The 12,837-nt window shown below is 40.1% G+C and overlaps 1 protein-coding gene across 2 annotated transcripts in view; it reads right to left on the bottom strand.

Moving 5' to 3' along the window:
* Positions 1-69: 69 nt before the first annotated feature.
* The window catches only part of pik3r6 (phosphoinositide-3-kinase regulatory subunit 6), a 36,602-nt gene continuing 23,834 nt past the window's right edge, over positions 70-12,837 (bottom strand). For both annotated transcript variants that reach the window (XM_074665482.1, XM_074665483.1), the window contains exons 10-21: positions 11,721-11,810; positions 7,827-8,055; positions 7,448-7,732; positions 7,192-7,291; positions 5,128-5,250; positions 4,511-4,618; positions 4,327-4,429; positions 3,040-3,101; positions 2,762-2,852; positions 2,607-2,665; positions 2,395-2,498; positions 70-2,280 (exon numbers count right to left, since the gene is read on the bottom strand). In XM_074665482.1, the coding sequence (XP_074521583.1) occupies positions 2,124-2,280; positions 2,395-2,498; positions 2,607-2,665; positions 2,762-2,852; positions 3,040-3,101; positions 4,327-4,429; positions 4,511-4,618; positions 5,128-5,250; positions 7,192-7,291; positions 7,448-7,732; positions 7,827-8,055; positions 11,721-11,810 (1,511 nt within the window). In that variant the 3' untranslated portion in view covers positions 70-2,123. The remainder of the gene's footprint in view (positions 2,281-2,394; positions 2,499-2,606; positions 2,666-2,761; positions 2,853-3,039; positions 3,102-4,326; positions 4,430-4,510; positions 4,619-5,127; positions 5,251-7,191; positions 7,292-7,447; positions 7,733-7,826; positions 8,056-11,720; positions 11,811-12,837) is intronic.

Raw genomic sequence — 12,837 nt, 5'->3', positions numbered from 1 at the left:
CACTTTCTTTTTACAATAGCATCTCATGTACATGACACACAGTGAAAAATAATGTGCAAAATACACCTCTTGTTCTTACCACATGATTTTGTTCTGCGGACAAACTGAAACATACACAAACACCCTCCAGCATTTTTCACTGATCAGTTTTGTTTTGTTTTTTAAAATCTTGGTTGTAATTAACTTATTATGAATTTGTGGCATGTCTTAATATTACAACCATAACAGAGCATGATTTTGCTTTACTTGCAAAAGGAAAACTTATAAAGCCTGCTGTTTTAGTGTAAACTGATGAGAACAGCAGTTTAGTATTTTTCACGCACTGCTGCAACACAAAACCAAGTGAGAAATGACCTTCACACATCTTCACACGCAGATATATGTTTACTGAGATGTGCTCTGGTTTCACTTTCATTTCTAAGAAGTTCAGCTTCCACTGAAATTAAGACTAACCAGAGAAAGGGACTGAAGTCTTTATTCAACTTCATTCAGCTCAGCGCATGATTCGCGTCACTGTGAGATAAAGTAAAACTGATGACAGTTACCAGTCTTCAGCTTCACTAACTGACAGCAGCTGATCTGCCAGATTACTCTGTCTGCTTCATTTTGTCTTTACTGAATGTGTATTTGTGTGTCAGGAAGGCAGTGCCAAGGTAGTGTATCTACAGGTGCTTTTTTTGACCAGAAAGTCAAAAGGGTTTCCAGGAACTACATTGTTCCTGAGGACCTTTGTTTGCCTGTGTTTGACAAATGACATATGTAGAAAAAAATAAAGGTAATTGCAATCCACCTCCAGACCAGTAAAGGGCAGTTAGCCTGTTAGCTTTGAGGAGATTCATTCTGTGCTGGTTTGGTTGTGCTTTTTGGGTTTATTGAATCATCACTTGTAAGGAGACACTTTAGATCATCATTTAACACTTGTCTGATGAAGATGTTGTGTCTGTGTTTCAACACCTGTGAACTGGATATCCACTGACACGTTCAGCTGAAGGTCTCCAGTTTCCAGGGTCACTCTTTAAACTGTAACACTGGGAGCTGACAGAGACACATTCACACAATCAGGGTCAAAGAAGGCTATTGTTTAGGAGGTACTAAACCGCGTCCTTCACGGCTGGAGGTCATCTTATTGTGGATGGAAGGGGAAGTAAAATCACTGTGGGTGCTCCAGCCAAAGATATTTATAAAAACACTAGCTGTCTAAAGGCAGAGTCGGCAGCCATCTTGGGACAGGGGACTGCTCTAGTGCGCTGCACTGTAGTCAGAGGCTTTACTCACTTAATCTTTGACAGATTTATAAACAGACTGGTTTATTACAGACTTTATTAATGTGGCTACCTATAGACTCAATACAATTTACACATCAAATTCAATGGTTTTGATTATTTTTAAGTACTTAGTAAAATAACTACATCTCTGACGTTTATAACAAACCAACTCATTTGAAAATTGAGCAATCTACAGTTATTTCAAAGTCCATTGTCTTTAATGTTATGACTGATCGAGCAGCCAAGTCCCCCCAAGATGGCCACCATTGTGATAACGTTGCTTTCCACCGACTCACAGCATGCATGAGCCATCTAGTGTTTGTATATATCTATGGCTCCACTAACCAGAAATGTTAAGCTTGCAAGCTGCGCCAGCCTTGACATCTGGAAAGTACTATCCCCTAAACTTAGTTCCTCGTTCCTGTGGTCAAAAAGCACCTTATGTCTATCTATAAATTTCCTTTGAGGGATATTAAGGATAAAGTCACGTGGGTAGTGATCCTCAGGCAGTCTCTCCAGTGCTAAAGCTGGTATTGTTCTTTGGCATTATCATTATCTTATATTCATAATTTAAACTGTTGTCTTCAAGTACACCCAATACATCAATCCTCTTTGCGGTGTCTATTTGTTCTTTTTTCTGTAACAGGTGGGTTATTCCACTGACTGCACTGGGTCTCTGTGCCCTTCGACTCTGTCCTCCCAGACAGAAGTGAAATATTGGTTTCAGGAGCAGCGCACTGTGACTCAGAGGTAATTCCTTTAATCCTTTAATGTCTGACAGGACCTCGGCGAGAGTCACTTCTGCACTCAAACATGTAATACAGTCTCTGCTGCCACGCTCTGTGAGGTTATTCCATGTCAGGTGATGATGCCAGCGAATGTGTTGATTGGTAGAGGCAGTCCTTTGTTCATGTATTTGCTCAGTCCACTTTCTTTGTCGTCTCCCAGCTTTAATTTGGACTTCATGGTTTGCGTGACACAGTATCCGGGATCAAGACAGGGGGTGATCTCAATGCTGTAACACAAAAGAGCTTTTCATCATGATATTTTGCTTTTTTATATAAATGAAACATCATTTTATACACTTCCTGAAGTGACATAAAGTACAGGTGGCACTTGACTCTCTTACCTCTGCACATCTTTGTAGGCTCTGCGATGATCTCTGTCGAGTATGACAGTGAAAGGTCGACTCTCCAGAGAACGAAACTTAATGTTGTTGGTCCGGAAACTTTGCTGAATTTCAAATTAAAACAAACTTACTGTAAAGACTTGTAACAATCTTTTTTTCCATGGTATAACAGACAACTGTTCAAAGATTTGACTGTTCATGTCTAGACTTACCGCCCCGTGTTTAGATTTTGTTGGAGGCTCGTTTAGTGTCAGTGTCAAGCAGTTCAGATCTGAGACAAAGAAAGACAGATTAAGGGATTTGAAGGGTTTATTCGTTATAAAAAAGAGAAAATAATCATGATTGAGTGTTAGAAGCAGGGCTGCACCTTCTGCTTCATTGTTGGGAATGGCACTAATCTGAGCGCCTGACGTCCTGACTGAAAGTCCTTTGTCAACATCTCGGCCGCTGAGTAATACCTGAACACACACATACACAAAAAGAGCATTCCCCAGTTTCAAAGAGTGGTTTGTGTGTAAAGGCATCCAGCAATTCATTTCAACTCAACCTGAAAAGAAAAACTATGAGTGATAATACATTTGGTGAAATAATATTAATCTTGGCAGCAACTGAAAAAGGAAGTAGTCCACCTAAAAAAGTACCTACCCTTCTGTAATTTATTGAGACAACAGGTCCATAAAACTCCCCAGAACTTTTCTTCTGTTTCTCTAAAAAAGACACAGGTATGATGTAAAACCTGATTTTGCATAAACACACACACTGTTTGTATAACTTTGCACATACAAAAACAAACATCACAGGTAGACCTGTTCTGGTTTTTAACATCCCGTACCAATGACAAGAGTCTGCCGATTGTTTGTTGGACATGGACACCAAACTGTTTTTGTCTTCAGTCATATTTTTACTATTTTTGCTCCTGTATTTTTCTGGAAATCCTACATGTAGACATGGCCACATTGTTTACATGTGAAATCAGCTGTTAGCAGCCTGTAGCATGTCAAGGCTAACTGGTGCAAGGCCTGATGTTTGCCACAAGGTAAGGAGAAGGAAGTGAGGACGATGGGCTGGTTCTCAGGTGTGAGCTCAGAAGTTATGAAATCGACTGTAAGATCTATCTCCAATAAGATGGACAAGCTAGCTGTGCTAACCCAGCAACAGAGGGAATAGGAGGGCAAAGTAGCATCTTGCTATTCACAGACATGGCTAACGGAGCTAACATCAGACACCAATGCCACACTGGAAGAACTTCAGCTGCTGTGAGCAAACAGGATCCAGGAGACAGAGACTGAACAGACTGCTGAAGAAGCTCAGTCCTGGACCCTGTGGAGGTGGAGGCTGGCTGACTGGACAATGATGGACAAGCTGTCATCATCTATTTTCTTATGGACCTTTTTGCACTTTCTATACACTTTCTTACTTCTGTTTTTTCTTGATTGCTGCTGTGACTTCTCCTGAATTTTCCCTCGGGGATAAATTAAGTTTTTCTTTTCTGTTCTATTCCATAATGAGAATTTTATGATAATCTAAATTTCAAACCAAACCAAAGATGACTGCTATCATTAGCCAGAAGATACCAAACTGCTTTTGTGTTTTTAAAGCACAGAAACAGGCTTCATTTACCACAATCATGTCTGCAGTGGTAGAAAAGCAGCTCAGCAGGCCGTCCTCTGGCTAATGATAGTGATTAACTGACTGATTCAAATTTTATATAGCCAGAAAATTAACCTCATCATGATGGGCAAACATTGAAATTTGGATACAACAAATGAAATTTTCTCAAGAAAACAGAGAAATTAATGTTGTTCTAACCTTTTCGGTCTTCCATAGAGAATCAATAAAAGTTTCCATCAGCCTGTTTTATTAACTAACCGATTGATAGGTCAATCTATGAAAGGGAGCACAAGAAAAGTTTTACACGTGTTCAACATTCACCTTTTGCTGATGCCATGTTCTGTCTGAACTCTGGAAACTCAACTTCCACATGTGTAAGAAACACATCTTCAACCGGATCCTTTATGATGCTGTTGAAAAGGATCTAAAGGTGAAAGAACAAAAATTAAAACACAATCATAGATTTAAAACCATGGCCATTTTTTGTAAAAGTGTATAAAACTACCTTGACATAGTAGATGGTGAAGTAGACCGGCTGGTGGCCAGTACGGACGTAGTAGGAGATGACATCAGAGATGAAGGGCTCTTTTGGCCTCCCTGGGTTTGCTTTTTGCTGGAGATGATAAAAACCCAAGTGAAGATAGATGCATGAGGCTGTAACCACAGACTTATTTCAATCACTCTGTGGTCTGATCATATAGAGAAAAAGGGTGACTGAAAGGTCAGCTGTGAGCACAGAAATGCCTCTGCTTGTTTGTTCATTGTCAAACGTCTCTTTGCATGCAGTGTTTCCTGTCAGAGGGCTCATACAGTCAGCCTGAAGCCTGCTTCCACTGCAGCTCGCTGTTGCTGTGGTTTCGTGAAATCAACTTTATTATTTTCCATACAGTCGAAGATGTTATGCAACTTCCTGTGTTCAACCCATGCAAAAAAACAGAGGCCACATTCAGTGCATGGTGTGAGGTAATGTGATGACAATTTGGCAGAGACAAATCACTCAAAGGTGAGATGCAGCTCGAAGAAAGAGATAGAAGGCACACCTCAAAGAATCTGATTATTTCCTCTCTAGCACAAAAACAAGTTTCGAATGTCGGTCTGTAGATTTCATGCAGTGTGCCGTACCATCTCTGCCAGTTTAGGGATCATGCAGCCTAAACCCCGGATGTTGGAGTTGTACCACGGGTCCACCATGCTCAAGTAAGAGCCAAGAGCACAGAGAGTTTCTTTGGGTTTGTTGAGGTTTTCCTGGAAAAAGAAAAGAACCATGAACCAACCAAATATCACATGTTCCTTTATTGGGCTCAGATCAAATGTAAGGATGGCCTTGGTCTTAAAATAGATAATTGTTTTCAGATGATTGTAATGTGATCATCTGATCACAACTAAACCTGAGCGAATCAGATGCAACACTTCTGCACAAAGTCCAATTCACAAAACATGCCAAAAACAGTTTCTCTGTGTGCTGCTATGGTTTGCATGTTTTTAAATGGGCCATTGTGCAATCATGTAAGCAATACAATGCAATTAAATAATTAAAAAAAACCTTTATTTACTTACACTAGCACTGACAGCCTTGTACAGTTAATATTACATTTTTAAAATCTGCTGGGAGTTGATGCTTGCAGCACCTCAGTTTTCACAAAGTGAGACATGTTTTAACTAACCACAGATTGTAACCGTTCTGTTCCCAAAGAGGGGGTTGCGAAATGCCAATCTAACTTTTTACAGTTGCTTTATATATTTTCAAAGTATATAAACAAAAACAGGGGTTAAACATTGTATAAAAGCATAAAACCAGAAAATATTTGATCTGTTTTTTCCTCGTTAAGGACCTCCGAGGTGACCAAGCAGGATAACGGTAAATTCAGTGGGGCAGGTCAGCTCAGGAAACAAAGAAATATGTGAAATGTGAAGTCTAATGTACAAAAAAATAAGTTAAAGCAAAACTCTTAGACATTTTTTGGTTGTTTTTCTCTCTCTACTTTTAGGGTTTTTTTTCTTGATTTTTGTCCATACATTTGGCTTTGTTACTCCATATGGAATTATTTTTTGTATAGAGGTTTTTTCATGAAAAATCTTAAAATTTCAATTTTAATTTTTTTCAAAGGTCAGCAATACTCTGGGTGCAAATGTTCAAAACTTTCAGGTTAAAAGAGGCCAAAGATGTCCTCTACCAAGACACAACATACTAATATTTTTTCTACTTTTTTTTTGCTTATATCATTCAATCAACTTTAGTCTTACTCAAAAACACCAAACATTTTTTTTGTATCATTTTTACCCATTGAGTACCCTTTCATTACACCAAATTACTGTTTTTATGAAAAAAAAACAACAACAAAAAATTTGTTATTTTTCATATGACAAATGTAGGAGGGCTGGGTAATTTTTTAAGGATCAGGCTAAAATATGTATCAGAATCGCTATTGAACTGATGCTTTCTTAAATTCAAAATATTTTTTAGCACTTTTGGAGGAGGATATTTTTGTCCTCAGTCAGTCATAAATTTTAGGGGAACTCCCAAGGGTTAAGTAACATTTGTCTGAGGCTAATCCCTGCACAAACTAGCAGGTATTTGTTCATCATTTTTTATTAGACATTTTTCCAACAGCTGTAGCAACATAAACACAACATAAATTATAATACCTACCAACTATTGACCTCCCCAACCACCTTGTCCCACCCCAAATAGCAGCGTACATGGAGCCAAAGTATTAGTCGACAGGGGCGCCTTATCCCTTAAATTAGTTTAATAAATAAATAATAAACCAAGTAGAGGAAACAAAAAACAAACAAAAAAATCAATAACACACACATACACAGAGGAAAACTTTCAGTCCCCAAGGGTTCCCTGAAGTATAACTGGGCACCATGGAGACTAGATTGCAGAGCAGGGGGGGAAGCTGACAGCTCATCTCCTCAATAATACATAAAAGAAGTGCTTAGAGATGATGTAAGGGTAAAGTGAAATGGTGCGCAAATCTTGAGGTCATTAAAGGACACAACCACTTCTTAGTCAATCCTCTTTGGGTGTTTCCTTTTCAGCACGACTACATTGTTTCCTAAAAGTAACACACCCTGATCACGGTGCAACAAGGTGAAGGAATCTGGTTTGTTGTCTCGAAGGTGTGGTGACTGTCACAGAAACAGACTGGTGGTATGTTAACAAGAAGGAAGTTGGCTTACGTTGCTGGGGGAGGTGGGATTCGTAGGCCTGCAAACAGGGATGTAGTAAAACTGGAGGTTGACTTTCATGGTGAGAAAAAGTCTGCGTGCTTCCCTTTTCCTGCAGAGAGAAAACCAAAGATCCGTGAGAAGCAGACGACATGTTCTGTAACCAGCAGTGTGGAAAAACTTGATATTTCATTTGACATTTGAGAGGGGAAGTGATTTTAAGCTTCCAAATGTGAATCCTGAATTCAATAAAGGGTTTAACTCTCACCTGAAGAAGTAGTAAGCCTTAGTGAGGTGTCCAAGTATCCTGTCGTCCCCCATGACGACTATCCTGGCGGTGAATTGTTTCTGCTGCTTGTTGAAGGGGTTCTGCAGGACATTGCTTCCTGCCCTCCTCTGCAGAGTCTGCTCTTTACGACCTCCCCTGCATCCACTTCCTCCTCCAAGGCCTACGTGGTCTTCCAGGGTGTCCTGCATCAGCATGATGTTGTCCTTTACTGATGGCTTCATCTTGATGGCTCTGCGCCGCGACAGCCTGGATGAATCTTGCTCACTGGGAGAGACAGAGAGTATAAAAGAGTGTTTATGAGATTAAAAATCAAGGACCTGGGCTGAAATACTTGCAGATAACCAATTTATAGATTCACCTTTTGCATTGTTCCCATGCTGAGTCCAGAGAAGATGGTGTATAGGGATCAGCGCTGGGGGGTAGATCTCTTTCAATGCCGCTGTCGTTGGACATGATGGAGAAGCGAGTCATGTCTGACGGCGTCGGGTCAGTGGGAGATTCACCGAGCACAAAGTCCTCTGATTCTTGGCCGAGCGAGAATTGCTCCGACATGGAGCTGGATCGAAACCACTTGGCCAGCACCCGCCCTGTCAAATTCAAACACTTGTCATTCACATGCAACACATACAACAGCACAGAGCAACTTTTAATCCCCTTGATAACCTCCCAGACTTTTGTTCGATCGCATTTAAAAGAATAATGCTTCATTTCAAAGTTTCCACCAACCTTGATTGCCTGTTTGAAGAACACTGGAGAACACAATTTTTGTTGAGTTGGGTCTCACCGCTGTCTCTAGCTAATTTTTGGGTGTAGAAACCAAATTGATCTCAGTTTTTTACTATCACGTCAAGTTTTTGATCTATAGGATCCCATTTCTTGAAAAATATGTCAATATTTTATTTAACAGATATGTGCTTGTATTATAAAAATCTTAAAACATTGACATACAATGAAATATGAAAGAAACAGGCATGACTGCAATGCTAATTTAACACTATTATGTTTTCCCAAAGGATATGTTGTAAGTTGCTAGGCACCGCCCTGTTGGCTATGGCTGCCTTTTGCAGCAGCTCTCTCTTCTCTGTCCATTTCTTGTCATTTTTTTAATCTCTTTTTCATAATCTTTGTATTTGGAGTGGCTCATTACTTTGTATGGCTCATCTGTTGGTCTTGGACATCATATGTTTTGTGGCTTCAGTGATATTTTTACTACTTTTTCTCCTGTTTGTCTGAAGATCCTACATGTAACCATGGCTGCTTTGTTTACATGTGAGCTCAGCTGTTAGCAGCCTGTAGCATGTCAAGGCTAACTGGTGCAAGGCCTGATGTCTTCGCATGAGGTGAGGAGAAGGAGGTGAGGATGACGTGCTGGTTCTTGGGTGTGAGCTCAGAAGTGACAACATTGACCGTCATATTTATCTTCAATAAGATGGACAAGCTAGCTGTGCTAACCCAGCAACAGAGGGAATACTAGAAGGCAGAGTAGCATCATGCTATTCACAGACATGGCTAACAGAGCTAACACCAGACACCAACACCATGTTGGAAGAGCTTCACCTGCTGTGAGCAGACAGGATCCAGGAGACAGAGACTGAACAGACTGCTGAAGAAGCTCAGTCCTGGACTCTGTGGAGGTGGAGGCTGGCTGAACTGGACAATGATGGACAAGCTGTCATCATCTATTTTCTTATGGTGCTTTTTGCACTTTCTATCAACTTTCTTACTTTTGTTTTCTTGATTGCTGCTGTGACTTCAATTTCATTGTACATGTTACAATGACAATAAGGTCCCATTCTATTCTATTCTAATCTATTCTATTCTATATGGCAACTGGAGGAGCTACAGAAGCATACATGATCTGGAACGAAGGAAACATATACCTTTGTAAATAAAACACTAAGATGGAGTAATTACAAGCTTTGAAAACTAAAAAACACTATTAAACTTACCAGGACTTACAATGGTTTGCCCATGGTTACAAGGTTAAGAGAAAAGCAGCACAAATCCTCTACATTCCTTCAACACTTGCTTTCTGTTTGCTGATATTAACTGTACTGACCTATTGGGAGCTGCTCACACCTCTCACTGCACTGTCTCAACTGTGACTGCACAAACAAGTTACCACGTAGCTGCAGATGAGTCCAATAGTCATCAGTTGGCAAGTCTTACTACAGCTAATCAGTAGAATTTTGCTGAGGAGACATAACTTGACATGCTTTAAAAAAAACTGACAGCAATTTTGGAATCAGCACGCCAATTTCTAGTTTAAATCAGCAAAAAAAAACTAGCTCAACAGAATTTTTCTTTTCAATTTTTCCCCAGTGTAATCTGTCATCCTTAATGTTTCCTGATCGATAACACTGAACTGCCTTCAGCACATGGACTGTAAATACTGCTCTTCATCCCCAAAGGAAGCAGTGTGAGTTGAACACAGTGATGTCTTTAAAGATTTAATGTTCTATCAGAAGGGACACATCCCCCTTCATTAACAGATCACATGAAGCTCCGTTTGTATGGCTCCCCATACTAAAAATACTACCACCATACTGTTGACATTCACATGTCTTTTGGCTGAGACCAGTTAGTTTCACATTTCACAGTCTGATTAAGTTTAGCTAGGAGGCGACATCTGCCAAGTCTCATGGTGTAGCTGAGTGGTTCCCAACCTTTTTAGTCTTGAGTACCCCCTGATCCTTTTTGTCATGCCATGAGTGTCCCCTCACTCATGTGTGTTGATGATTCTGCAAAAGTGTTTTATTGCCTTAATTGGAACATTTAATTCTCTGGCATTTTTTTTCTTTTAAACCTAAAACATAAAACTATAAATATTTGCAGCGAAGAAAACAAAAGCTTTCTCCTCAACTCACGGGGTATATTTATGTTGTGACACGTGCATCATAACAGCAAATAAAACCTCAAGTGATGTGATAAGTGATTTCTGTAAACACTGATAAATGATCAAAGTAAGCGTTGAATCAACTTCCTCCAGTAACTGTGTGTCTTATGTGCGCACATCGGGACAGAGTGTTGCCAAACACGAAAAAAGCTGAGAATTATAAGCTGCAAAGAGTCTCCCTGGGAAAACTAGATGCTGCACACGCACTTTTTAATTTTTTTTATGTTATTCTTTGTCTGTTTCTTCTAATATTTTTGTCTCTTTTTCAGCATCTTTGCATTTGGAGTGGGTAATTAATTCGTATGATTCATTTCCATGGACACCAAAATGATTTGTCTTCAGTGATATTTTTACTATTTTTCTCCTGTGTTTGTCTGGAGATCCTACATGTATCCAAAGTCACAATGTTTACATGTGAAATCAGCTGTTAGCAGCCTGTAGCATCAAGGCTAACTGGTGCAAGGTCTGATGTTTCCCATAAGGTGTGAGCTAAGAAGTGACGACATGGACCTGTCCTTCCATCCGTCGTTATTGGGAACGTAAGATCTATCTCCAATAAGATGGACAAGCTAGCCGTGCTAACCCAGCAACAGAGAGAATACCAGAAGGCAGAGTAGCATAATGCTATTCACAGACATGGCTAACGGAGCTAACACCAGACACCAACTCCATGTTGGATGAGCTTCAGCTGCTGTGAGCAGACAGGATCCAGGAGACAGAGACTGAACAGACTGCTGAAGAAGCTCAGTCCTGGACCCTGTGGAGGTGGAGGCTGGCTGAACTGGAGAATGATGGACAAGCTGTCATCATCTATTTTCTTATGGTGCTTTTTGCACTTTCTATCAACTTTCTTACTTTTTTTTCTTGATTGCTGCTGTGACTCCTGAATTTCCCCTCAAGGATAAATTAAGTATTTTCTATTCTATTCAATTCTATAAAACATTTCCATGTACCCCCTGCAATGTGTTTGCTTACCCCTGTTTGGGAATCACTAGTGTAGCTGAGTGTTACGGTAAGCACATGTTGGAATCATTATAACTATTGTATAACAAACCCAAGACCCAGCAATGGCTTAATGAAGCTTTGTGATTTACACCAGACTTTGATATTTATTCTCATCAAACCGTTTGCCTCTGAATACAAATCTTGGCACCTGAAGGTATTTTTTTTTCAACCAATAGGCATCATGTTTTGCTCAAAGCAACACATTGTGAGTCATTGTGGTTTTGTTTGCAAATATCAATATATAGTGAGGAGAAAAACTGTTGTTTTTTTTATTGAGTCCTGAAATAGCTCAGGTCAGCTGACTGGTTGCAACAACTTCCTCCAGACCCCCCAGTGTTCGGAGAAACTCACAGATATCCAGATCCTCTGTCCACAGGTGGAAGCTCATCCCCGGGTTAGGAAGAGGGCAGTTGCACAGTTGTCCACCATCAGACAATGGCTCTGCAACACACACACATACACACACACACACACAGGGAGGAAGAAAGAGAGGAAGAGACCAAAACTGTCACAATGACACTAAAAACAAAACAACAGATATAACTTCCTCTCTATGGACTCCGCTGTCTGTCCCTGAAGCTCTGAGCTGGGAGAGGAAGAGCAGGTTCATCAGACGGGTCGCTGACATGATAATTAAGTGGATGTCATGAAAAAAGATATCCGCAAAACTGTAAAAATACAGACTGACTTGGCGGATTTAGCCAAAGAGGAAACTGCTTTAAAGGAGGCGAGGACACGTTTGATCTCTGGAGGCTGTGTTGACACCGAACACATGTCAGTCACAGACCATCAGGGCCCAAAACACAACACTACAGAGAACTGAAATGCTTACGGCAGAGGCTCACTGCAAAAAAAAAGAAACCTTATCAAGTGTTTTTGTCTTATTTTGAGTAAAGATTGTCTTATTTTACTTAACATGAGCCACATTCAACTTATCAGTCCACAAAATTATTTGTTTCCAATTGTTTAAAGACAAAAACGAGGTCTGAATTGCTTGTAACAAGTGAAAAAAATCTGCCAATGGAATAGGAAAAATTTGCTTTAAACTAGAATAATGTCTTAAAGGTATAATTGGTAGTTTGACTTAGATACACTTTTTGTTGTACTGGTTAAAATGATCTATGTCCTGATGGCAAGCAATACATGATGTGTTCTTAAATGAGAGTGAATAATATCCGCTGTCTACAGCGGGATAAACTCAGGAAAACACCAGCCAATCACATCGATTAGGATCCAATCTGTTAAACCAATCAAATCCCGTCCTGCCATTTTCCCCTTCTCCTGCGTGTACATTTCACCAGCGCTCACTGCCCCTGACTCAATGCGTGTCCTTGAATGTACAGTGCCCTTGAGTTTAGCGGTGTACAGGTTCACACTCAGCAGAAAAATGGCAGAGGAACTATACATACCCCGATTACTGGTAACCACTCCTCCGGCTAAACAGAGCAAGAAAAAAAAGATGGAGGCT

This window comes from Halichoeres trimaculatus, unplaced genomic scaffold, assembly GCF_033239565.1.
Source record: "Halichoeres trimaculatus isolate MK-OKI-2021-1 unplaced genomic scaffold, fHalTri1.1 fHalTri1_scaffold_2, whole genome shotgun sequence".
Classification (NCBI taxonomy): Eukaryota; Metazoa; Chordata; class Actinopteri; order Labriformes; family Labridae; genus Halichoeres; species Halichoeres trimaculatus.
This window is presented reverse-complemented; position numbering and strand designations above follow the sequence as displayed.